This window comes from Lampris incognitus, chromosome 2 (assembly GCF_029633865.1).
Source record: "Lampris incognitus isolate fLamInc1 chromosome 2, fLamInc1.hap2, whole genome shotgun sequence".
Classification (NCBI taxonomy): domain Eukaryota; kingdom Metazoa; phylum Chordata; class Actinopteri; order Lampriformes; family Lampridae; genus Lampris; species Lampris incognitus.
In genome coordinates this window covers 84,722,037-84,745,348 of record NC_079212.1, presented here as the reverse complement: position 1 = coordinate 84,745,348, position 23,312 = coordinate 84,722,037, and the positions used below count along the sequence as shown (strand labels likewise).

At 45.7% G+C, this 23,312-nt stretch overlaps 1 protein-coding gene and 1 long non-coding RNA gene across 2 annotated transcripts; one reads left to right on the top strand and one right to left on the bottom strand.

The window, feature by feature from the left end:
• Nucleotides 1-951: 951 nt before the first annotated feature.
• Nucleotides 952-22,982, bottom strand: LOC130107614 (SPRY domain-containing protein 3-like). Its single transcript, XM_056274295.1, has 11 exons — nt 22,940-22,982; nt 18,958-19,104; nt 18,711-18,786; nt 13,515-13,639; nt 7,945-8,080; nt 7,513-7,701; nt 5,763-5,912; nt 3,061-3,118; nt 1,942-2,061; nt 1,682-1,797; nt 952-1,551 (listed from the first exon to the last, which is right to left on the bottom strand). Exons 2-11 carry the CDS (start codon nt 19,083-19,085, stop codon nt 1,417-1,419), a joined length of 1,233 nt encoding a protein of 410 aa, XP_056130270.1. The 5' UTR covers nt 19,086-19,104; nt 22,940-22,982; the 3' UTR covers nt 952-1,416.
• Nucleotides 2,536-19,291, top strand: LOC130107615 (uncharacterized). The gene is made up of 3 exons (XR_008809820.1): nt 2,536-3,884; nt 14,361-14,461; nt 19,203-19,291. It is a non-coding gene; the product is annotated as an uncharacterized LOC130107615 (long non-coding RNA).
• Nucleotides 22,983-23,312: the final 330 nt, after the last annotated feature.

Below are 23,312 nucleotides of genomic sequence, written 5' to 3'. Positions count from 1 at the left end.
GGTGAGACCACCAGGCACAGCAGCTGCTTCATGGACTACACTGTCGTGCTGACATGATCGCCCTCCATCATGCTCAGCACGACAGGATATCAAAAAGAAAAAAAATCCAAGGGAAAAAAAAGAGTCATTTCGTATTTTCATGAAATAGAGCCCAGTCCCCAGCAGCTCTGCAAGTACTGCACATGGTTTTGGTCTTGTATATACAACGCTACCTCCTGGCAGTCAGGAACCTCCATCTCTACTATGACAGCTGAATGAAAACCGGGATCATGATGACTGACAGGCAGTCCTTTCAACACGTGGTCTTAAGGGTTGTATTTAATTTTCTTGTCTCCCTGACAGCGACAGTCTCACCAGGTCAACACAACATGTAAATGTTGACAGCTACAGTCTCACAAGGTCAACACCAACATGTAAATGTGACAGCTACAGTCTCACCAGGTCAACACCAACATGTAAATGTGACAGCTACAGTCTCACCAGGTCAACATCAACAAGTAAATGTGACAGGTACAGTCTCAGCAGGTCAACACCAACATGTAAATGTTGACAGGTAGTCTCAGCAGGTCAACACCAACATGTAAAAATTGACAGCTTGCTCGCTTTTGTCAAGAGACTGAAAATGCCATTTAGAATAATGCCATTTACAATAAGACATGCCCTAAAACAACAAAAATTGTCCCGCTCCCTCAAAATAATAAAAAAAATTGTGTTCGTCAGGGAGTAAACACTTGTGGAAAGTCAAGGGAGCCCTAGAGATGGACATGCCAGATTGTAGAGCATCTGTTGTAAAACACAACAGTGAGGTCAGTGGGTGACACGATGATCTCTGAAGATGTTACTAGGTAGTCTGAGCATCCTCACAGTACATTCGGTCTTACTAGGGGGGGGGGGGCACGACAACTGTCATTTCTTAACCAATCACTGTCATCGCCATTGTCAGTTTTGCCCACTGAGGGTAATTGTTTCGGGGGGGGGGGGTTGTAGACTGGGACTATTCTTCAGTGTTGTGGACAATAAACCAGCGTTCTTTTAATCTATGATCCAGAATGTCAAAAACAGTGGTGTAGCCCTTCAAGACCCATCACTTGTCCCAACAAGTTCCTCTGGAACCATTTCACAATAAGCAACTTCTTGTGGCAACGTTGGCACCCGACCACGCTCTTCTTCACGTCATCTTCTCATGACGTGGTTTACCCATCACGAGAGCGAGACAGCTGTTGTAAACCACACCAAGGGGACTGTTCAAGTAACAGGGTGCAGCCAGGAGCTGTAGAGGGGTATAACAGACCGTAGTTCCACCTAATCAATCACCTTCCAGTGTTTACAAGCCAAGTTCTTTCCTTAACAGTCCTCTACGTGCTCCTCTACATACTCCAAGTTCCCCGACACCTCTCGTCATCACCTCCACCTTGGTTAGCCGCTGAGGGGGTGCAGATCAACTCTGACCTTCTCCCCTGTGCTCATCATGCCGATGGTGGGGAAGAATCCCCCCGGTGGTAAGGCTGCCTCCCTGCGGCCCACTACCTTCCCATTGCGGGTGAAGAACACCTGTACGAACACAAGGGGTCAGCAGAGAGATCTGTATGCACTTCACAGAGTTAAGACTTAGATGCTCAGAATTCCTGTCTTTACACTGTTATCTCATGTTTCTTATCCTGGATATCACAAAGAACCTCACCATAACCTTCCTCCCCTCCAAGTCCTCTCCATCCTCCTCCTCGTTATTTGCATACAGGTCATTCTGTACCTGACTCTGCTTGGGCAAGGCATCCGGGTCGTGATCGTCTGTGTCGTCTGCATGGTGTTTGATGCAGGAATGGGGAGAGTTTGGATAGAAGGGATTACGTCTTGTAGGGAATGTAGTATGAGATGAGATGGTTTGTTTTCCACGACACTTTACCATTTCTAAGAATCACTGGAGTGTGTACAAACACTTACCTCCACCATCCAGGAGGTAGTCACGTGGGAACATAATGCCACAGCCAATAATATCTCCCTCAAAGCACCGTGGCCCAAAGGGGTCTCCCACCCCACTGCCTTGGAACATTTTCCCATCGTCTGCAGAAAATTATCAGGTGTGTCAGGGTTAGAGGTGTGTTACAGTGGGTGGTTGGATGGATGGATGGATTGCATTTGTGATGAAGTGAGCTGATTACTGACTTTCTTTTGGTTGTTGTTTTGTCCCCCCCCCCCTTTTTCTCCCCAACTGTACCCGGTCAATCACCCTCCTCTTCCGATCTGTCCCAGTCACTGCTCCACCCCCTCTGCTGATCCGGGGAGGGCTGCAGACTACCACGTCTCCTCCGATATATGTGGAGTTACCAGCCGCTTCTTTTCACCTGACAGGGAGGAGTTTCACCAGGGGGACGTAGCGCGTCGGAGGATCCCGCTATTCCCCCCAGTTCCCCCTCCCCCCTGAACAGGCGCCCCGACCGACCAGAGGAGGCGCTGGTGCAGCGACCAGGACACATACCCACATCCGGCTTCCCACCCACAGACACGGCCAATTGTGTCTGCAGGGATGCCCGACCAAGAAGGAGGCAACATGGGCACTTGAACCAGCGATCCCTGTGTTGGTAGGCAACGGTATAAACCACCCAGATGCTCAAGCAACACAGTTTTAAAAAATGACAGCTATCAGCAGGCAGGGGATTCACTTCACCAGGTCTCTCAAAGATAAGCAATCGCTTCAGCAAACAAGCTTATCTGCTGAGAAACACTTAATGTTCTGCTGGTGGAGGACGTGGCCTTGCTTTCTAAGTATAAACAAGTGTAATACCCTTTCCACCACTCTGTTACTGCAGACCCACTGACCCCTGTTCCACCCCAGACTGCATCAACACAACCCGCAACAACTGTCTTACTGCATACACTCAGTAAATAAAGTATGGAGTGCTGGCAGTCAGCATCAACATCTGCATATCTGTGATAATGGATGGATGGATGGATGGATGGATGGATCTGCATATCTTCCATTAGTCTATCTTGGCAGAAACAGGTGCAGGGAAGGAAACAGTGAGAAGAAAAAAGAAATCCAGGTCATCTTCAGACACTTACCTGCATGGTAGGCAATAGACCCTCGGCTCCAGCCAGGGTGTCTGTTTTTGGGGTAGTTCTGTGGTTTCATGAAACGACAGTGAGATTAGTCAGACCAGAAAACGTACCATGCCAGAAACATTCCTTCTGACTCAGTGTGCATGAACAGGAAGTCTTGTTCATGCACACTCATGTACAAAAAGTCCACAAATGAATAAATAACAGTGGTGGCTGGCCAGTAGAGGGCGCTGGGGCGCCACCCCTTCAAACATCAAGAGATGAAAATCTACTTAAACATGTTAAATATAATTTAGTTGTATAATGCAAATAATGATGAAATAAAAGTGTTTTCAGTCTGTCAGCAGCATTAAATATTGGTTCAAATGGTGTTTGGTTGGTTCCTGTCTGAATACATATACTTCCTGGGTGATGGGCGCCGGCCAAACAATACCTTATGTAAGCCCTCAAACTTGTGGCGAGCAGGTGACCTGAGGCTGCTGTCTGATTGGTTTCTTCAGATTTTCCAGGGGGCGCAGTTCTGTGCTGCCCCAGACACTCCCACTTTTATTGCCAGCGAATTGGTATTGTTTTAATGTTTTTTTATCTAATGTGATTGGACAATTCTCGTGGCTGTCAATCATGTTAACACCCACCACGGCGCCTCGTATGGACTGTCAATCATCCTCAGGAAACACAACTCCCGGAAAACGATCAGTGAGATGACAGAGCCCCATCCTCCATGCAGCCTGGCCCCGGGGTGCAACTGATGCACTCGGTGCAGAGCGCGATGTGTTGGCGTGCAGAGGAATGGAGATGAATGGAGACGAAGAGGAAGTGCCAAGATGGTGAGCAATGATCCGTCATCTCCTGAACGGCGGCAGCACAGCACCGAGATCAGTAAATCTAAGACTCGCCTAATGACTAACTGCAGCAACCAGTCCAGCACAGTGTCGTACCATACATGGCAGCACACGAGGCAGTATTTGGGCCTTCATTTATTTCATATCATTGACAACAAGATGATGGTGTCTGACTTAATTCTAATTAAAGTCGGGCTGAACCCAGTTTATTCTGTCTGAAACATTACACGGGTCTTTAAGCATAGTGCAGGTAGGTCACAGCTAGCTGAACCAGTTGTTCTGGACACATTTACGGACAGAATGTTTCAGCAGTCAAGTGATGAAGTGACATCTTCAGTCTCGAGGCCCTGACACACCGGAATGTCGGGCCGTCGGTGAGTGTCTGCGACTCTAGTTTTTGCGGTGTGTCCCGCACCGTCGGCACTAGTCGGACCCCTGTCGGACCCCTGTCGGCAGCTTTTTGGCTGATTCAGCATGTTGAAGCGGTGGAGCCCATCGGTGAGAGAGATCACTCTGATTGGCTGTTCAGCTTAGTGAGTCAGTGCTACGCTAGCGAATCAGGGCCGTCGGCTGTGGTCTTGGCAGTGTGTTCAAGTGCAGCTTTTTGGCCCAGACGGCAGGCGACATGAGGCGACGCAACAGCCGGCCTTTGTCGCCGCTCGTCGGCTGGGTGTGTCTGGACCCTTAGACTGAAGAGGTCACTCAGATGATGATGAAACGTTTCTCTCAACAAATGTTGTGTCCAGATGAACTGATTCACCTTCTGTAGTTACACAACCAGTCCTTTAGGATTACACAACAGAGGAATCATTTAAATTAATCTGGACAATTAATTGTAGAGCCTGAGGAACTATTGCATACATGTTTTTTCCTATATGTTGGTCTGGTGCATGGTGGCAGACTGTCTGAGGAGGAAAAGTGAAGGTGAGACTTGCAGAGATTAAGTGGCTGAGTGGGTGTGTCCTCATGAGGAGACACACCACTGCTGCTGTTTGAGCACAGCACAGCAGCTTCGCATGTTCCAGCACAATTCCTTTTTTTCCCAGTCTGGGTCTTATTTCCCCAGTATCGCTCATCATGCTGTGGACTGTTATAGTACAATACACGCCTGTCTCACTGTGCAGGCTTCTAGAGACGAGCCACACACACCCTGCTCCACCACGGCCCCGGTAAGGCACACTGACATACAGCACATACTAACATACCAACACACAACAAGTCCAGTTTATCTGAAGCTCTTATTTACAAGCGAGAATGAAGTTGAAATATTCAATCTATTAGCAGCAATTAAAAGTAAAATTATTTCATTAAATACCAAAACTACAACTTGCAGAAATGAGCTACTGCATGCAACCTACTCTGCAGACACACACTCGTTTGGGTTACGCTGATGGTTAGGTTACATGGACGATCCAAATCTTACAACAGGTAAACAGGTCCAGTACAGTAGTTCTGGTATGAATTTCAACTTTGCACATAAGAGGACTAGATCATGTGGATTTGGATGTTGGTATGCCCTACTGATGCCATGTGAAGCAGAGTCTGTCTGGGCTCGTCTCCAAAGACCTCCACAACGAGACAGGTCCGCAGCATACTATGAAAATCAATCAAAATACAAAGACGAGAAGGCCCAGGTTGAGAAAATAAGGAATGTTCCTTTACTGGAAAACTGGCCTCCGTCAGCGGGGGAGGAGCGAGCGAGGGCAGGGGTGGTGACTGGGAGCGGGAGGAGGCTCTTCCTGTGCTGAGAGCAGTCCACAACAGATCCGAGGTAAACACTACAGTGTGTGACAGACAGTAAAAGTGATGACATCCGTTTACCACCAGGACAATGGCGGCGGCGGCGCCGCTGCAGTTTCTCACCCTGCGTGCCAGCCCGAGGGCGATGTAGCACTTCTCCCCTGCGCTGGTGATCTCCAGCTCGTAGTAATGGTGGCGTGTGCTAAGAGGCTGGCGGGCTTGGGCAAGGCCCACATCCACAATGCTCTTCCCTTTCCCCACATACTCCAGCAGCTGCAGGGAGCAGACAGAAAGAAAAACCTGAATCAGGGACAGTTTATTGCCATTTCTATCATGGACTTTTGCACACAAAAGAGACGAAATTCCGTTTCCCCAGCCCACAGCAGCGCAACACAAAACACCAAAACACACGTCCCAAATTCCCCAAAAACGACACCACCAACAACATACAAAAACAGAGAGAACAAAGCAAAAGAACAACAACACAGTCCACTCAGAGCAACACAGTCCAAAACGTCCTCTGTCCAGAGGACGCACGCCAGCCAGGACGCCTGTCGGACCTGCCAGTCTGCGTGGGCTAGCAGTTAGCTTAGCCTGCCCCGCTTCCGCGTCCTGTCAGACCGCTCTTGGTGTTATCTCTTCGGGTGCAGCTCTGGTCAGGGCCAGGGTCCCTGGGCCAACAGGGCGCAGCAGACCAAGCTCTCCCAGCCGATCCAGCGCCAGCTCTCCCAGCCATCAAACAAAGACAAAACAGACGTGGACAAAGACACTGCATGGACAGTACTGGGTGAGGCCACCGAAAACGTAAGATCGCGCTGCCATCTTCCCACACCGGTACTGGGTGAGGCTGCCACAAACATAAGATCGCCCCGCCATCTTCCCACACCGGTACTGGGTGAGGCCGCCACAAACATAAGATCGCGCCGCCATCTTCCCACAGCGGTACTGGGTGAGGCCGCCACAAACATGAATTTGTGAACAATAATTACACAAGAAGTAGAAATGACACTGGCCCTCAGTAGTTTCAAAATGTGAGAATCTAATACTGAACAAAACAGCAAGTAGGAATCCGGATCCTTCTACTGCCTGATTCAAACAGGTTTTGTGCGTATTACCATTGAATCAAAAACACAAAAACAAATGACACAACAGTGCTTTTTTACCCCCCGGGGGTGAGCAAGGACGCAGTTATATTGATAACACTGGTTATCGTCTCTTACTATGAACCGTACCAAGGGATTCTGGCCGTCGTGCAGGCTGTCGTGATTTTGCTGCTCATAGGCTTAAAGCGTGCTACCCCCCCCCCCCACTAATTCATTTGAATATTTCTGCCTGTGGGCTCATCTCCTTATATAAAAACACTTGTACCAAGCACATCATGCAATCACAGATGTCCTGGACAAACATAAAGGGGGAGAGCGAGAAAGAAATGTTGTTTGTGTTTACATACTTAAGTAGGGATCCATCCATCCATCCATCATCCAGACCACTTATCCTACACAGAGTCACGGGGACACTGGAGCCTATCCCAGCAGCCATTGGGTGGCAGGCGGGCAGACACCCTGAACAGGCTGCCAGTCCATCACAGGGCCCACACACACACACACACACACACACACACACCTAGGGACAACTTAGTACAACCGATTCACCTGACCTACATGTCTTTGGACTGTGAGAGGAAACCGGCACCCCCGGAGGAAACCCACACAGCCACGGGGAGAACATGCAAACTCCACCATCTCTGGGAAACTGTATGCACAGGCACCGTGCCCTCAGCATAACTAGTCAGTGTTGCTTGAAAACCTTTTCATGTCTGTGTTTTTTGTCATGTAACGCCTCCTTCAGGTAAACACTTTCCAGCTGGACTCACCATGCCCGTCACCTTGACGTCATGAAGACGGCCCCAGTCATCTTCATGGCTGTCCACTATCATCAGTCCCTCTTCATCCTCCATACCCCACTCTGCCCGCAGGTCCAGCTGCACCTCCTCCCCCAGCGAGTGCATTCCCACAGCGGGGTACAGAGCCTCAGGGGAGCCTGGGATTTTCACAATGCCAACCTGAACACAGATTTAAACGTAGTACTTCAGCGAGGATTCAGTTGTGAAGAGAACTATGAGGGATGAGTAAACTTTAGGGACCCATTTCCCAGACACAAATTAAGCCTAGTCCTGATTTTCACTGACTTTCGTGCGGATAATCTTGTTCAAAATTCAGGTGAATCCAGGACTAGGCCTAATCTGTGTCCAGGGAACCGGCCCCATGTCTGAAGTGAAATAAGAGGGCTATAATGGAGAGCGCACTTCTTTGCCATTCTTGGTGAAAAACACAGTTATCTGTCCATCGTCGAAAGAATCAAGGTATAATCCACAGCCAATTGTATCCCCTCGGTTACATTTTGGCCCAAACTGCTGCCCACTGATGTTGCCGTTGTAAAGCCTGTGGAAGAACAGGATGATGAATTTCAATGAGTTGTGTGGATGCGTGTGCTGTCAGCACAATGGATGGTTGGTGTTGTTACTTACCTACATATGTATTCTGACAACTCATTCTACAAATCGTTCTCGTGTCTATCATTTCATGACAAATAAAACAGGTCAGGTCCTTGAGCCAGATGTGAATGGGCAGCCATTGTTCCCTGTCTCCAGTGAACTAGACAACTTCACCCGAGCTTGCTTTGCATCTCTAACGAATAAAAATACACCTCACAGTTTGTAAGGAATTAACAAGACATGACTGTGAAGCCTCTCTCCAGTTAGAACTTCTGCCTTTTTCACAAATCATCTCAGTGGCAATAAATCAATGACTCTATATGCAGAATTCCCAGGAGTAACCTGGCAACAACAGCCAACCAACTAGGGCTGTGTATTATCTGGCGATACGATACGCATCACGATACAGGGGTGACGAGTCAGTATATCACGATACTGTAAGAAAGGTGATATAGTGTGATACTGTAAGAAAGGTGATATATTGTGATACTGTAAGAAAGGTGATATATTGTGATACTGTAAGAAAGGTGATATATTGTGATACTGTAAGAAAGGTGATATAGTGTGATACTGTAAGAAATGTGGTATATTGTGATACTGTAAGAAAGGTGATATATTGTGATACTGTAAGAAAGGTGATATAGTGTGATACTGTGAGAAAGGTGATACATTGTGATACTGTAAGAAAGGTGATATATTGTGATCCTGTAAGAAAGGTGATATAGTGTGATCCTGTAAGAAAGGTGATATATTGTGATACTGTAAGAAAGGTGATATAGTGTGATACTGTAAGAAAGGTGATATATTGTGATACTGTAAGAAAGGTGGTATATTGTGATACTGTAAGAAAGATGATACATTGCGGTTTCATCAGCCTGTGTTCTTTGTGTTTTGCTACTTCCTGTCTCAGTTCACGTTATTGGGTTGGAGTGGAAGAGTGAAATGGCTGAAGATAGATTACAGCACTGTTGTCTAGTGGTCGTGGGGTTACACACAACACAACATGTTTGTCACGAACCTTTATATGTAAACAAGTAAAAATCAATAGTGTTTTTGAGAATCGATACAGTATCACAGAAGATAATATCGCGACACTCGAGTGTACTGACATTTTCTTACACCCCTACAAGCAACCATTTTGAGAAACCGTCTAGGAGATGGGACCGTTTCCCATGTTGATGCTTTAGTCTAACTCCCTAGCCTGTTCACATAAGCTGTGATCAGATGAATGTTCGGCGTGCCGATATCAGCTATCCAGCCGTCCATCCACTGTCTTAACTGCTTAACCTGCTCTCAGGGTCTTGGGGATGCTGGAGCCTATTCCAGCAGTCATTGGGCGGCAGGCGGAGGAACACCCTGGACAGGCTGCCAGGCCATCACAGGGCATGGTGGCCTGTCCAGGGTGAGCTAATTGCAGACAAATCGGTATCGGCGGTTATTATGGCCAATAAATGACAATTTAGACACAGTGAGACAGAAGATTGTCGTCGCGTAGTTTGCAACTCCATTGCTGGCGACGCACACTGGAATGCCACAAATCACAACAGCCAGCTGACTCAAGCAGAGCTGAGCAGAGCAGACTGCGGTGAAGTTAGTTTTACATTGGATACCTGACAGACATTCTTCTCCGGGTCCAACTGCTTCCCCTGTGGTTAAGAGCGAGTGCTCGCAGTCGAGCTACCCGTCCTCTTACAGCCAACACTGGGTGAAACCGAGTAAGAAGAGGCCGCTGGATCCACAGTGACCGTCTGTCCAACTTAAAACTAACTCACCGCGGTGCAGAGTAGCCCACAAGCGACATCATCTGTGTTCATGGTTAAGCTGATAATTAACACATGAAATACATTACTTAAATAATAATAACAGTAAATATCCCCCATCACTTCTCCTCTTAGCCTAAATAAGCCTGGCAATATTCATGTCAGCCGTGCCTGGTTTTGCTGCAGTAATGTGAAAGCCGGTACCATCAGTCAAACAGCCAAATTACATTTAACGTTATGGCGTCCAAAGGAGGTGCATCAAGTGCAACTGGACTTGGTATATATCCGTGAAGGTGTTTTGCCTCTCATCCAAGAGGCTTCCTCAGTTGGTGCCTTTCTGACTAGACCAAGCTAGTCTGACTGGCTGCTGATGAGACTCAGATATTTAGCCTCTTTGGAGGCGTTATCAGAGCTATAGATGTCCATGGCTCTTTTGTGTTCCGATGTTTAGCAACGACAGTCGTTGAGGTGTTAGTTTTGACCTCGTCAGTGCTCCATTCAGTGGTCATGAGTCGTTGGAGCCGTTAGTGATTGACGTTACGGTAGCTGAGTGGCGTAGGCTAAGCTGTTGACAGACTCAATTGTGGATTTATTTATGAAACTGTAGAAGTTTCTAGCGAGCAAACAAACAAGGACCTATCATTTCTCCCCCATCACTTCTACAACTGCTCTGGCAACATCACTTACAGCAGCTTGTAATGCTAAATGGAAGTTAGCCATAAAGCTAGCTAATGCCATGTCCATCAGTGCAAGACCGCTAACGTTAATGAGCGGTTAAGCTGCAGCGTTAACTTGGATGGTAAATATATCTGCAACTCGCATTTCTGCAGTGGAAATGATGGAATCAGAGTGCACAGGTAAATAAAGGTGAGCTGAAAGAGTATCCAACATGGCCTGGTAGCAAAACAACATTAGCTAGCTTCTCTTCCCAACATGTAGCGTGAAATCCCAGTCGCGAGTCCTTGCTGCAGACGGTCATGCAGTACTAGATGCACTGCACAGCAGCGTTTACTGTAGGTCCCAGTACCAGCTCACTGCATAGTTTAAGCTGAGTTAGGGTTAGGCACTGTTTATGACAATAAAACAAGTGTATTTTTAAACTGCATCATGGCACGTTACCTTGGTGAGGACTCTTACACGTAACAAATGTTAGGGCAAATCTTTGTTGTGCGTTTTTAGAAAAGAAAAGAATATTGGCCGATATATCATTACTGGGTTTTTAAATCCTCAAATATCGGTATCGGTACCAGTCTTAAAAATTCTATATCAGTTGGGCTCTACTGATGTTCTGTTGGAAAACAGCTCCTGCTTACAGAGTCCCCCACTCCTTCTGTTCGTGCGTTATGAAGACATCCTCATGTGCCATGTGAATCAAACACAAATTACTTCTGCCTTGACCTACTTCAGTAATCTCACTCTCTTTTATCTCTCATTTGTCTGTTTTATCTCTTATTTGTTGCCGCTCCCTCTCTTCATTCACTCTCTAGCTCGCTCAACCAATGCTGCGCTCTGTCGCTGCACGATCTCAGTCAACCAGCTCACATGCACGGTTGAGTGAGCTCAGGCAGCGAGGGTGGCAAAACCAAAGGATTCTGTATTGGGGTAGGAGTGCTGAAAGTAAATGAGAAGTCAATCGTATTTCTAAAGCCAGCAAATCATTCACTGCTGACGTCAGCACAGGAGAACTGCAGGAACCAAAACTTGCCTTTTTCACCTTGACGCAACACCAAGTGCCCTAGTCTCCACTGTTAAAACGCCGCTATAAAATACAATTTCCAGAGGAGGAGTAATCATCATAGGAAATCATCTCAGCAGAAGAAAGCCACTTTGTTTAGTCATTGTATTCTTACGACAAATTGTATTCTCACAATAATTTTTTTCTTTGCATTTAACCCATCCTGTTGTATAGGAGCAGTGGGCCACCACAATAAAACACTTCCCATGGCTCAGCTATGTTTCCCATGGCTCAGTTATGTTTTCTTACCGGTAGTGGGCCACGACAATAAAACACTCCCCATGGCTCAGCCATGTTTCCCATGGCTCAGCTATGTTTTCTTACCAGTATTTTATGAATGAAAGTCAATCAGCAGAGCAGCTATTAGTCTCAATTCAGTTTATATCATGAATATCACAGCAATTAATGCTGGGGGTAGGCAGTTTTTGTTGTTGCGTCATTTGGCAAAAATTCTATAACAATCTTTCAGCATATTGTAATTCAAGTAGTCTGAGAGAAAACTAGACTCCTGCACCTCCTCTTGGCGCTGTATTCAGGCTTAAAAAAGATTTCAGCCAATCCCAGGTCAGGGAGTTCCAACTGGCCTTTGCGCAAATGCAGACGTGCGATCAAGTCGCGTCCGCCCTGCCCCGCTGGTCGCTTGTGGTTGTATTCTGGCCCTAAACATCAACAAGACCAACGCGAAATGGCTGCTTTACCTGAACAATATTGGTGTAACTACAAGATTCCCTGAAAAAAAACCTGAAGTTTACATGGATAGATAATCAACTATAAACAAGTTTCACGAGTCTCGCTTCTACATTTCCTGGTTGTACACGACTGTAAGGGGCTGAAGAGTTGGAAAATTCATGTTGCCTTCTGCAGCTTGAAACACATTTGAAGTCTTTTCTAACCGTTGTTTTATTGCTTCAGAATGAATGAAAGTCAATCATCTGAGCAGCCATTAAAACCACGATGGTTAAACACATTTGAAGTCTCTTCATAAGACCTTGGAAATTATGATAGCCAGATCTCTGTCATTTCATGCCAGAGTTGGCCACATCTGTGCAAGGGTCTGCCTAGGAGGCTGCGCATCCACAGACTGACAGGCAACACATTTTTATTAGGTAGATTTTTTAGCTTGGCCGCTCAATATTAAAACTTTTTTATAATGGCAGTAGTAGCACTAGTTTTTCTGTCCGTGTATTTCCCTTCTCCTTGTAGGCGAAAACAAGGGTGCTTTGTCACCGAGTTCAAACATCGGAGAAGGGGGGATACCTACACCTGGCGGAGATCTGCACTCTAGCGAGTGCACTCCTCTAGTTTTATAGTGGTGTTGCAACCAAGCATAATTCCGCCCGCTGCGGGATTCGATCCGGGGTTGTACTGCACCACGAGGGGGACTCGCTAACCGCTCGACTAAAGGGGACCGACCCTCTGGTGATCGGCCAGTGAGACTTTTTTGTAGGTTACAGTAGTCACCCTCTCCCGGAAGGGTACCCTCGCGCTTTGTTATTCCCGCGCTCCAAAGAGTCTTCTGAGGATTTGCACGCTTCTGGGCACTTCCGGATCCCACCGCTGCCACCAATGTAACCGAGCATAATTCCGCCCGCTGCGGGATTCGATCCGGGTTGTACTGCACCACGAGGGGGACTCGCTAACCACTTGACTAAAGGGGACCGACCCTCTGGTGATCGGCCAGTGAGACTTTTTTGTAGGTTACAGTATCAAGGCAAACATTTCCTTGACATACACAAGCATGTTAACAGACTATAAAGTTGCTCCATGAGCATGCTAGATACGTTTAACGAGTGAACTAAATCTAAACTCAAAAGAATTTATTAATGTGTACATATAAACTCAGAGTAATATGGGTCAATGTAACAGTTACAAAGTATGACACATACTTGCCATCATCAGCATGATAAGCCACAGAATGTGGCAGCCAGCCTGGTTGGTGGTCCAGTTTGTAGAACTGAGGCACCAGGCCCACAGCAATCATCCCCCTCACTCCGGTGTCAATGATTGTTACCTAAAAATCCCCCAAAAACACAGCCAGTCACCAAGAGACAGGGGAACAGCACCTTCCTTTTGCTTTAAAAAAGGTAAATCATGTGTTTGCATCTTGATGTGACCCAAATCAAGATTTACACTAATCTTTGAAAGAGCAACCTTTTCCTGAATAATCCTCACAACCAAATTAGTTCATGTGAGATTTCGTGAAGGCTAACGTAATCACATTTGCTCTGGCCTAACCCTAATAGCCAATCTTATGACAAATATTTGAGACTGGCCACTGGCCTGTAGATGGGTGTAAACTGCAGAGTCTACACCCATCTACAGGGTTACTTGTATACAAAACTCTAGATGGCTTTGCACCTCAGTATATTTAAATGAGATATGCTAATTAGATACAAACCAGCAAGAACGCTCAGGTCCAAAGGCAGTGATCTTTTAATCATCCCTCGTACCAACTCTAAAGCAGGGGGAGCTGCCTTTTGTATTTACGCACAAAGTAGATGGAAGTGAGGACCTGAGAGAGGCCCCCACACTGAACACTTTTAAAAGCAGGTTAAAACTTTACTTTTCACAACAGCCTATGGCTAAGTTATTAGTGTGTGTGTGTGTGTGTGTTGTATATTTTCATATTCGTATATTCTGCTCCGATTCCTGTATAACTGCACTGACACCTGTTGATGTGCATATTTATTTTCTGTACGTCACTTTATGTAAGAACCTGTACTGTTGACCAGCAGGGTCCTGGTGGAAAGTATGCCATTGCTGGTGAAGGAGAAGAAGAGGGGGAAGGCATGAACAGAGGCAGTGGGAGAGGAGGAAGGGCAGGAGTGTGGAGGTGAGAGTCAGAACTTCGAATGTTGGCACTATGACTGGTAAAGGGAGAGCTGGCTGATATGATGAAGAAAAGAAAGGTAGGCATACTGTGTGTGCAAGAGACCAGGTGGAAGGGGAGTAAGGCCAGGAGCATCGGAGGTGGGTTCAACCTCTTCAACCATGGTGCGGAATGCGGATGGCAGGAGTAATGGGGTAGGGGTAATTCTGAAGGAAGAGTATGTCAAGAGTGTGCTGGAGGCGAAGAGTGTCAGACAGAGGGATGAGTTTGAAGCTGGAAATCGAAGGTGTATTGCTGAATGTTATCAGCGCATATGCCCCACAAGTTGGGTGTGAGATGGAAGAGAAAGAAGAATTCTGGAGTGAGTTGCATGACGTGGTGGAGAGTGTACCCAAGGAGGAGAGAGTGGTGATGGAGCGGACAACAATGGACATGGTGAAGGGAACAGAGGTGATGAGAAGGTGATGGGTAGGTATGGTGTCAAGGAGAGGAACGCGGAAGAACCAATGGTGGTAGATTTTGTGAAAAGGATGGAAATGGCTGTGGTGAATACATATTTCAAGAAGAGGGAGGAACACAGGGTGACGTACAAGAGTGGAGGAACGTGCAAACAGGTGGACTATATCTTATGCAGGAGGCACAATCCGAAAGGGATTGGAGACTGCAAGGTGGTGACGGGGAGAACATAGCTCGGCTGCATCAGATGGTGGTCTGTAGGATGACTTTGGAGACCAAGAAGAGGAAGAGAGTGACGGCAGAGCCAAGGATCAAATGGTGGAAGTTGAAGAAGGAAGACTGTTGTGTGGAGTTCAGGGAGGAGTTAAGACAGGCCCTGGGTGGTAATGAAGAGTTGCCGGATGGCTGGGCCGGCACTGCAGAAATAGTGGGGGAGACAGCTAGGAAGGTACACGTGTGTCATCTGGACAGAGGAAGGAAGGCAAGGAGACTTGGTGTTGGAATGAGGAAGCAAAGCAAATTATACAGAGGTAGAGGTTGGCAAAGAAGAAGTGGGATCGTCAAGAGACGAAGAAAGTAGACAGGAGTACAAGGAAATGCAGCCAGCGTACAGTGAAGAGAGAAGTAGTGAAGGCAAAAGAAAAGGCATATGGCGAGTTGTATGAGAGGTTAGACTCCAAGAAAGGGGAAAAGGACTTGTACCAATTGGCTAGATAGATGGACCAAGCTCGGAGGGATGTGCAGCAAGTTAGAGAGATGAAGGATGGAGATGGAAATGTGCTGACAAGCGAGGAGAGTGTGCTGAGAAGGTGGAAGGAGGACTTTGAAGGGTTGATGAATGAAGAAAATGAGAGAAGGTTGGATGATGTGGGGATAGTGAATCAGGACGTCTGGTGGATTAGCAAGGAGGAAGTGAGGGCAGCTATGAAGAGGATGAAGAGTGGAAAAGTGGTTGGTACAGATGACATACCTGTGGAGATATGGAGATGTTGAGGAGATGGCAGTGGAGTTTTTAGCTAGATTGTTTAACACAATCTTGAAAAGCGAGGATGCTTGAGTGGAGGAGATGAATACTGGCACTGATTTTCAAGAATAAGGGTGATGTGCAGAACTGTAGCAACTACAGAGGTACAAAAGTACATGTAAAAGCGTGGTGCAGGATATGTATGAGGGAAGTGTGACAGTGGTGAGGTGTGCTTGTGGTTGGAATGACAGATGGGTTCAAGGTTCAAGGTGGAGGTAGGATTACATCAAGGATCGGCTCGAGTGATCTGTAGTGAGAGTAGGGAGCAGGTTGAGGAGAGCCTGGAGAGGTGACGATGTGCACTCGAGAAATGAGGTACCAGCAAGAGTTAAAGGGAAGGTTTACAAGATGGTAGTGAGACCAGCTATGTTATATGGTTTGGAGACAGTGGCACCAATGAAAAGACAGGAGGTGGAGCTGGAGGTGGCAGAGTTGAGGATGCTAAGAATTTCATTGGGAGTGATGAAGAAGGACAGGATTAGGAACGAGTATATTAGAGGGACAGCGCAGGTTGGACGGTTTGGAGACAAAGCAAGAGAGACAAGATTGAGATGGTTTGGACATGTGTGGAGGAGAGATGCTGGGTATATTGGGAGAGGGATGGTGAATATGGAGCTGCCAGGGAAGAGGAAGGCCGAAGAGGAGGTTTATGGATGTGGTGAGGGAGGACATGCAGGTGGCTGGTGTGATCGGAAGATGCAGAGGACAGGAAGAGATGGAAACGGATGATCTGCTGTGGTGACCCCTAACGGGAGCAGCCGAAAGAAGAAGATTATATATAGTCACACAAACCCGGACAGCAGGACAGCTGCATGCAAAATTATCAATGCAAAAGCAAGAGGACCACTATTACAGTTGGGTTTTTTTAAATAGCTGTCCATAACCCTTGCCAACATCACTGCTTGTCAGGGCAAGTTACTTCCTTACCAGCGGTGAGGCTATCTTAACTTGTGAGTACATGTTACCTCATGTGTACGTAAAGTAATAATGTTATTACAACTAAGATGTTTGAGGGAAAATGAACAAGTGGGTAAACGTTTTCCATTTAAAATTGAACAAACTCAAAGGGTGTTATCTTTTTCTGAATACGGTACAACAAACTCTCTGAAAGAGAGTACTTGGTGGTAACAAGCTGACCCACATTCTCAGGGAGGCCTGGTCATGGACACACTGCGGTCAGAGCGCGGGCAGATCCAGAACAATGAAATGCGGAAACATGAAGTCCTTTTCAAAGAACTCACAACTCATCCCAAGAGAGTATGAAAGACCATGGTCCTCCATGGGGACAATATAATATGAAAAGGCCTCTGGAATCAAACTTGTGGTACATGCTGTGGTGCAGACAGATGGAGGGCTTCCCAGCTGATCCGGCAAGATGTTATTGCCTCCTCTTATTCATCACAGAGGCTTTTACGAGTTTTGGTGGAAACTCAGTTTAACCTGACAGTGATGAAGAACTCTCTTGAGTTAATAAGGGGGAGGGGGGGTAAACGTTGCATTGCCAGCTCACATTGAAAACATCAGCATCTTGGCACCTATTTGAGAAAACGAGGCGGCCGCCAGTTTGAAACCACACCAAGTAAAGCAATCCCACAGAAGAAAAGTGGAGAGAACCCATAATCTGTTGGTATAAGAAGTCATCAGCTGACTTAAGATATGAGCAGTACACAGCGTCGTTTGGTGCTGGGATAAACACGCCGCCGAGGGGTCCTCTGACCTGTATATCATCTGTGATCCTTTAACACAAGCAGCCAAGCCTTAGGAAATGAAGTCCAGTCTGAGGCGATATGAAGCTGACACTGCCAAGTAACTTCATGGGTTTCTTTCCAAGTGGAAAGGTGTTGAGTCATCTTCTCTCCAACACGATAGCGCCGCATTCCTGAGGAGTCATCCCCACTGAGTGTGATCACTTCCTTTCCACTACGACTCAAGAAGAGGATCTGCAAAGTCCCTATTCCTCAGCAAAGAACCGGGCTAGGGCTGGGTGGTACATCAACTTTTTACGTTATATTGATATATTTTCAACAAGATATAGGATGACACAATACGTTTATATCGATATAGTTTGATGTTGTGTTAAAATACACAACACATTTCTTAATATGTTTCTTGTCATTTTGACCGCCGCCGTGTTCAAACTCTATATTGTGGCAAGATAAACACCCAGTTTAGATATTAATGCAGGACACATGTTAGTATGTCTGTTATGAAACTAACTGACACCAAAATTAACATTTTAACAACTTTAATACTATTTTTAAACAATTTAAAATGGTGGCTGTCCAACGCCTGTGAATCCTGCAACGCCTCAGTGGTAGTCATGGTGCATCTGTAACGGTGTCGGTAACCAGACATGTTGGACATCATCAGACATCAAGTGTAGACTATTTCTCTGCACTGGAGGATGCTAGTGTGTTTCTAGGACAGAGCAACGAACTTCACGAAGGAAGTGACAAACCAACACACGTCATAAATACTGACATGACGCACACGATGATGCGTACATCACGATGGTCGTTTTAAGTAGATCTTATCATAACTTTTTGTAATGCAAATATATGCAGTTTTAGGCAAATTCAGGGAGTGGCAGGTCTGTATCTTTTTTTTTTCTTCAAAAAGTTATTAAACTTTGAAAATCCAAACCAGTCAAAATGACCGCCTTGGTCATTGTAGTGTTAAATAGGTTTGCAACAACTGTAATCCCTGTAGGTTGTTATTTGACTTCAGCAGCACTTTGTCAGTGCGGCTGCATGAAACCTGGTGAACCCTTACTTCAAAATAGCGGTTTCCTTTTGATAAAGGTCTGGGGGCCACATAGCAGCCAACTTCATCCGAGTTCCCTTGATACCTACAAATCGGCAGACACAGAGAAATAAACATGAATATTACTGGTTCCCAACTAACTTCCACTTCAGCCAGAAGTCAATAATACGACAGGTTGGTCCAACAAAAGCAGTAACACATGTGGCCAGCAGGTACCACCAGAAACCTTCACAGTAGTCCTGCTCACAACACCTACCTGAGGATGTCCCCGTCCCGCAGCATTCTTTTGACGCGCTCTCGATGTCGTATGGCCCGCACCTCACGTATTTCTCTGATTCGCCTCCTCCAGCTTAGGAAGCGATAGTGAAGATTGATGTCATCCATTTCCTGGTATCATTACAGACTGAGAAACACAGACACAAGCAAAGGCTTCCTGAATGCTGAGGAAAACGTTCTCATGACACTTTGTTTTTCTAACTTCTGCATCTTGTTATCACACAGAATCTTGAGTTACGCAGGGCTCAGGACTACCGGCACCTCAACCTCCCAGAGGGGCAAAGAATACTGGCTTTTCTGGACGGACAGAGTTCTTAGCACAACCAAGTGATGGCAGGGAAACAGTGTTTGGGTTCATTTGTGGTGAAGCACTAAGGAAAATGTTTCCTAAAATAAAGATTAATGTATGAGGACTTTTAATTTATTCATTTAATTCTCTTTTTGCCCCATGTGAAGTGCTAGAGTGACTTATATCTTCTTTTATTTTGTTACGACAACATGTGGTTGTGTCAACACCCGTCGTTTGTCGTGACAAAAGACGGGTGTTAATATCATCACTGTTGTTCTAAGTCTTTTCCACACCAGTCCCTTACTAAAGCTAGGTTTACCACTAAGTTTACCACTAAGGAGGATATGATGGATCAGTCCTCGATACCATACTCCAAAGCAAACACTAACACAGCATCCCAGCCTGACAAAGAACCGGCTCACTAATCCTAAAACAGTTACCATATAGACACCAGACTACATTTTGTAAATCTACTGGACCATCTTGCAGGCAGTATAATTCACTAAAGCCCCGTCTCTATGTTACAGGCTTGACTGTTTCAAGACTTGGTCCTTGGCTGAGTCCTTTTTACTCTCTATACTACTTCTCTTGGCTCAATCTCTGTACATGGCTTTTCCTACAAATCCTATGTCGACGACACCCTTTGCAACAGATGACACGAAGGTGTCGGTGAGGGTCACTGCTCGCCTTACTGATGTTATCTGCTGGGACAAGGAAGCATCACCTCTAGTTCAAACTGTCCAAAACAGAACTTACTGGTCATCCCTGCCAACTCCTCCATTCCCAGGGACGTATCGATCAGTCTCAATACATCAGTAATCAAGTCCTGCAGTTCTCTGAGAAACCTTGGGGTGATGACTGATAACAGATTACCATTCTCAGGCTGCATGAAGGCTGTCTCCTGTGCCAGCTGTTCAGTTTTGTATAACATCCACAACATAAGATCACACCGCACTACTTAGCTCCTGGTCCAGGCTCTTTTCTCACATGGATAGACTACTGCAATGCACTTCTTGCTTGTCTCCCAGCCCGTGCATTCCAACTGCTGCAAAGAATCCAGAATGATGCTGCGTTCTTGATTTTCAAAGATTTGCATGTGACCCCTCTCTGTGTGTCCTTACACTTGCTGTTGTTGCTGCTTACACAAAGATCAAAACCCTGCTGCTGGCCTTCTGGGCAGCTTGAGGAACTGCACTGACTTACCTGCAGCCTCATATTAATGTGTCCACTCCTGGTCAACCTCTTCGCTGTCCCTCTGGTAGGCTACTACTTGTTCCATCTACCAACATGACTAGGTTCATAGGTCCAGATTTCTCTCTCACCTGGCCCCAAAATAGTGCAACTAACCCTCAGCCTCTATCAGAGCAACTGATTTGCTTGCTCCCCTCAAGAAAGGCTTAAAAACGTATGTGTTTAAGGCCTACTGTCTGAATGCACTTTGCAGTGACCATGAGTTGGTGCCAGCTATTACACTTGTGAACTCACTTACTTAAACATCATTTTTCTTGTGTCCTCTGAGCCTTTTTCTACTCGCACATGCCATTATTGTTCTCAAAGCATAATTTGCCCGTTTTCGGCAATAATAATCTCTGATTGTCCTACTCTGCATCTCTTGATGATCAAAGGCACATCTAAATGACATACACGCTAGGCTACGATATGATTACTGGTTAGTGATCTATGATGCCAGTTGGTAACAGTAAACCCTATTTGCGAATTGCTGACTCTCTTGCAAGTCACTCTGGATAGAAGTTTCTGCAAAATGAGTAAACATTAATGACTGTGACCGCTGGCATCGTCCTGGGCTTATTAAACAAGAACCTTCCTCAAAATGGCTTAACAATGCATTCCAGCACCCAGGAACCACACCTTTCTACACCCTCTCTCCGCAGACACAACACAGCTGTGCTGCTCCCAACTACGGCCCGCATGACTAACATCCTGCTTTAAGTCCACCCATCTCCTTCACACCTCCACCCAACATGTGTATATACACAACTATTAGAATTAATGATCCCTGAGACAGGAGGAATGCATGTGCATGTGTGTGTGTGTGTGTGTGTGTGTGTGTGTGTGTGTGTGTGTGTGTGTGTGTGTGTGTGTGTGCATGTGTGTGCGTGTGTGTGTGAGTGAGTGAGTGAGTGAGAGACAGACACAGAGACAGAGGCAGAGAGTGTGTAAAAGCAAGTGTATGTGCATGTGCTGATTGATGGGCAGTGGTGTAACAGGATACCTCTACCAGTTTGAGTAAGGGAAGGGGTCAAAGATCAGGTAAACCTTTGGAGGTTAGAGTGTATGTGAACGAGGGTTCGAGGCTCCTTCAAGCAACAAGCAGCACAAGACAGGAAACGGTAGTAGCTGAGAGAAGACAACATCAAAACAAAGTGATGCTCTGCTACTCGTCGTTGTGTGGATTTGCCTGTTACCTAAAGATAAAACCAAAACGGCTTCAGGAAAAATACGCATTTAAACACCGAAACAGATGCTGTTTTATGTTCACTTCAAATACCACTGGCAACAGGAATACATCTACCTCATAAAGGTGACCGGTACAAATACAGTTGAAATGATAAATTCTTCCTGTGTGTTACTCGAGATCCCAAAACTTCTGACTTTTCCGAATTCGGAAATGTGCTGGTATAATAAACCCTGGTATATCTGGTACCAACTACCGTCTGTAAGTTTACTGTGAACAGCCCAGCAGGCTAAAGCCGGCACTCGGCAGCCAGGTAAGGCTAGGTAGCCAGCGGCATGAAATACCCGCTGTTGTACCACTTCTGAGCTAATATGAACACAAATAAACCTTACCTTATCCACATACCTATCCACGTACATATACCTTACCTTATCCACATACATTTAACTTTACTTATCCACATACATATAACTTGACTTATCCACATACATATACCTTGACTTATCCACATACATATACCTTGACTTATCCACGTACATATAACTTGACTTATCCACGTACATATAACTTGACTTATCCACGTACATATACCTTGACTTATCCACGTACATATAATTTGACTTATCCACATACATATAACTTGACTTATCCACGTACATAGAACTTGAGTTATCCACGTACATATAACTTGACTTATCCACGTACATATACCTTGACTTATCCACGTACATATACCTTGACTTATCCACGTACATATAACTTGACTTATCCACATACATATAACTTGACTTATCCACGTACATATAACTTGACTTATCCACGTACATATAACTTGACTTATCCACGTACATATAACTTGACTTACCCACGTACATATAACTTGACTTATCCACGTACATATAACTTGACTTATCCACGTACATATAACTTGACTCATCCACGTACATATAACTTGACTCATCCACATACATATAACTTGACTTATCCACATACATATAACTTGACTTATCCACATACATATAACTTGACTTATCCACATACATATAACTTGACTTATCCACATACATATAACTTGACTTATCCACATACATATACCTTGACTTATCCACATACATATAACTTGACTTATCCACATACATTTAACTTGACTTATCCACATACATATAACTTGACTTATCCACGTACATATACCTTGACTTATCCACGTACATATAACTTGACTTATCCACATACATATAACTTGACTTATCCACGTACCTTCCGCCTCTTCATGTAAACTCGCGTCTTGTCGGTTAACAACTTTATGCCGTGTCGTCGAAACTGGTTTATTTCCAATTTCTCGACGGCTTCGATACCGGAAGTCCCGCCCACTCAACCAATCAGGATAAAGGGAACATAATTCGGGGCTGTTTTAACCTTTGCGGTGCCAACAGGCGGCACCGGTGGGGCGCCTACACACGTTGAGGGTACGACTGAAGTCAACGCCATAGAAACAGACCAGCGCAGTTTAACGGAGGTTTCTATACGTGAGATTAGTAACAACAGTCTTCTGTTGTGCCTGCTGAGTTTTGCCTTCGCATGATCAGCCAATGGCATGCCCAATCTGGAGCATCAAACTGCCTATCAGGAG

Bases quoted from the DNA above. Each gene is read 5' to 3' on its own strand.
- LOC130107614 (XM_056274295.1), bottom strand. From the start codon at position 19,085: ATGGATGACATCAATCTTCACTATCGCTTCCTAAGCTGGAGGAGGCGA. The intron at 5,913-7,512 runs GTGAGTCCAGCT...TGCTCCCTGCAG, and splicing joins ACGTCAAGGTGACGGGCATG to CTGCTGGAGTATGTGGGGAA. The intron at 1,798-1,941 runs GTAAGTGTTTGT...AACACCATGCAG, and splicing joins CTACCTCCTGGATGGTGGAG to ACGACACAGACGATCACGAC.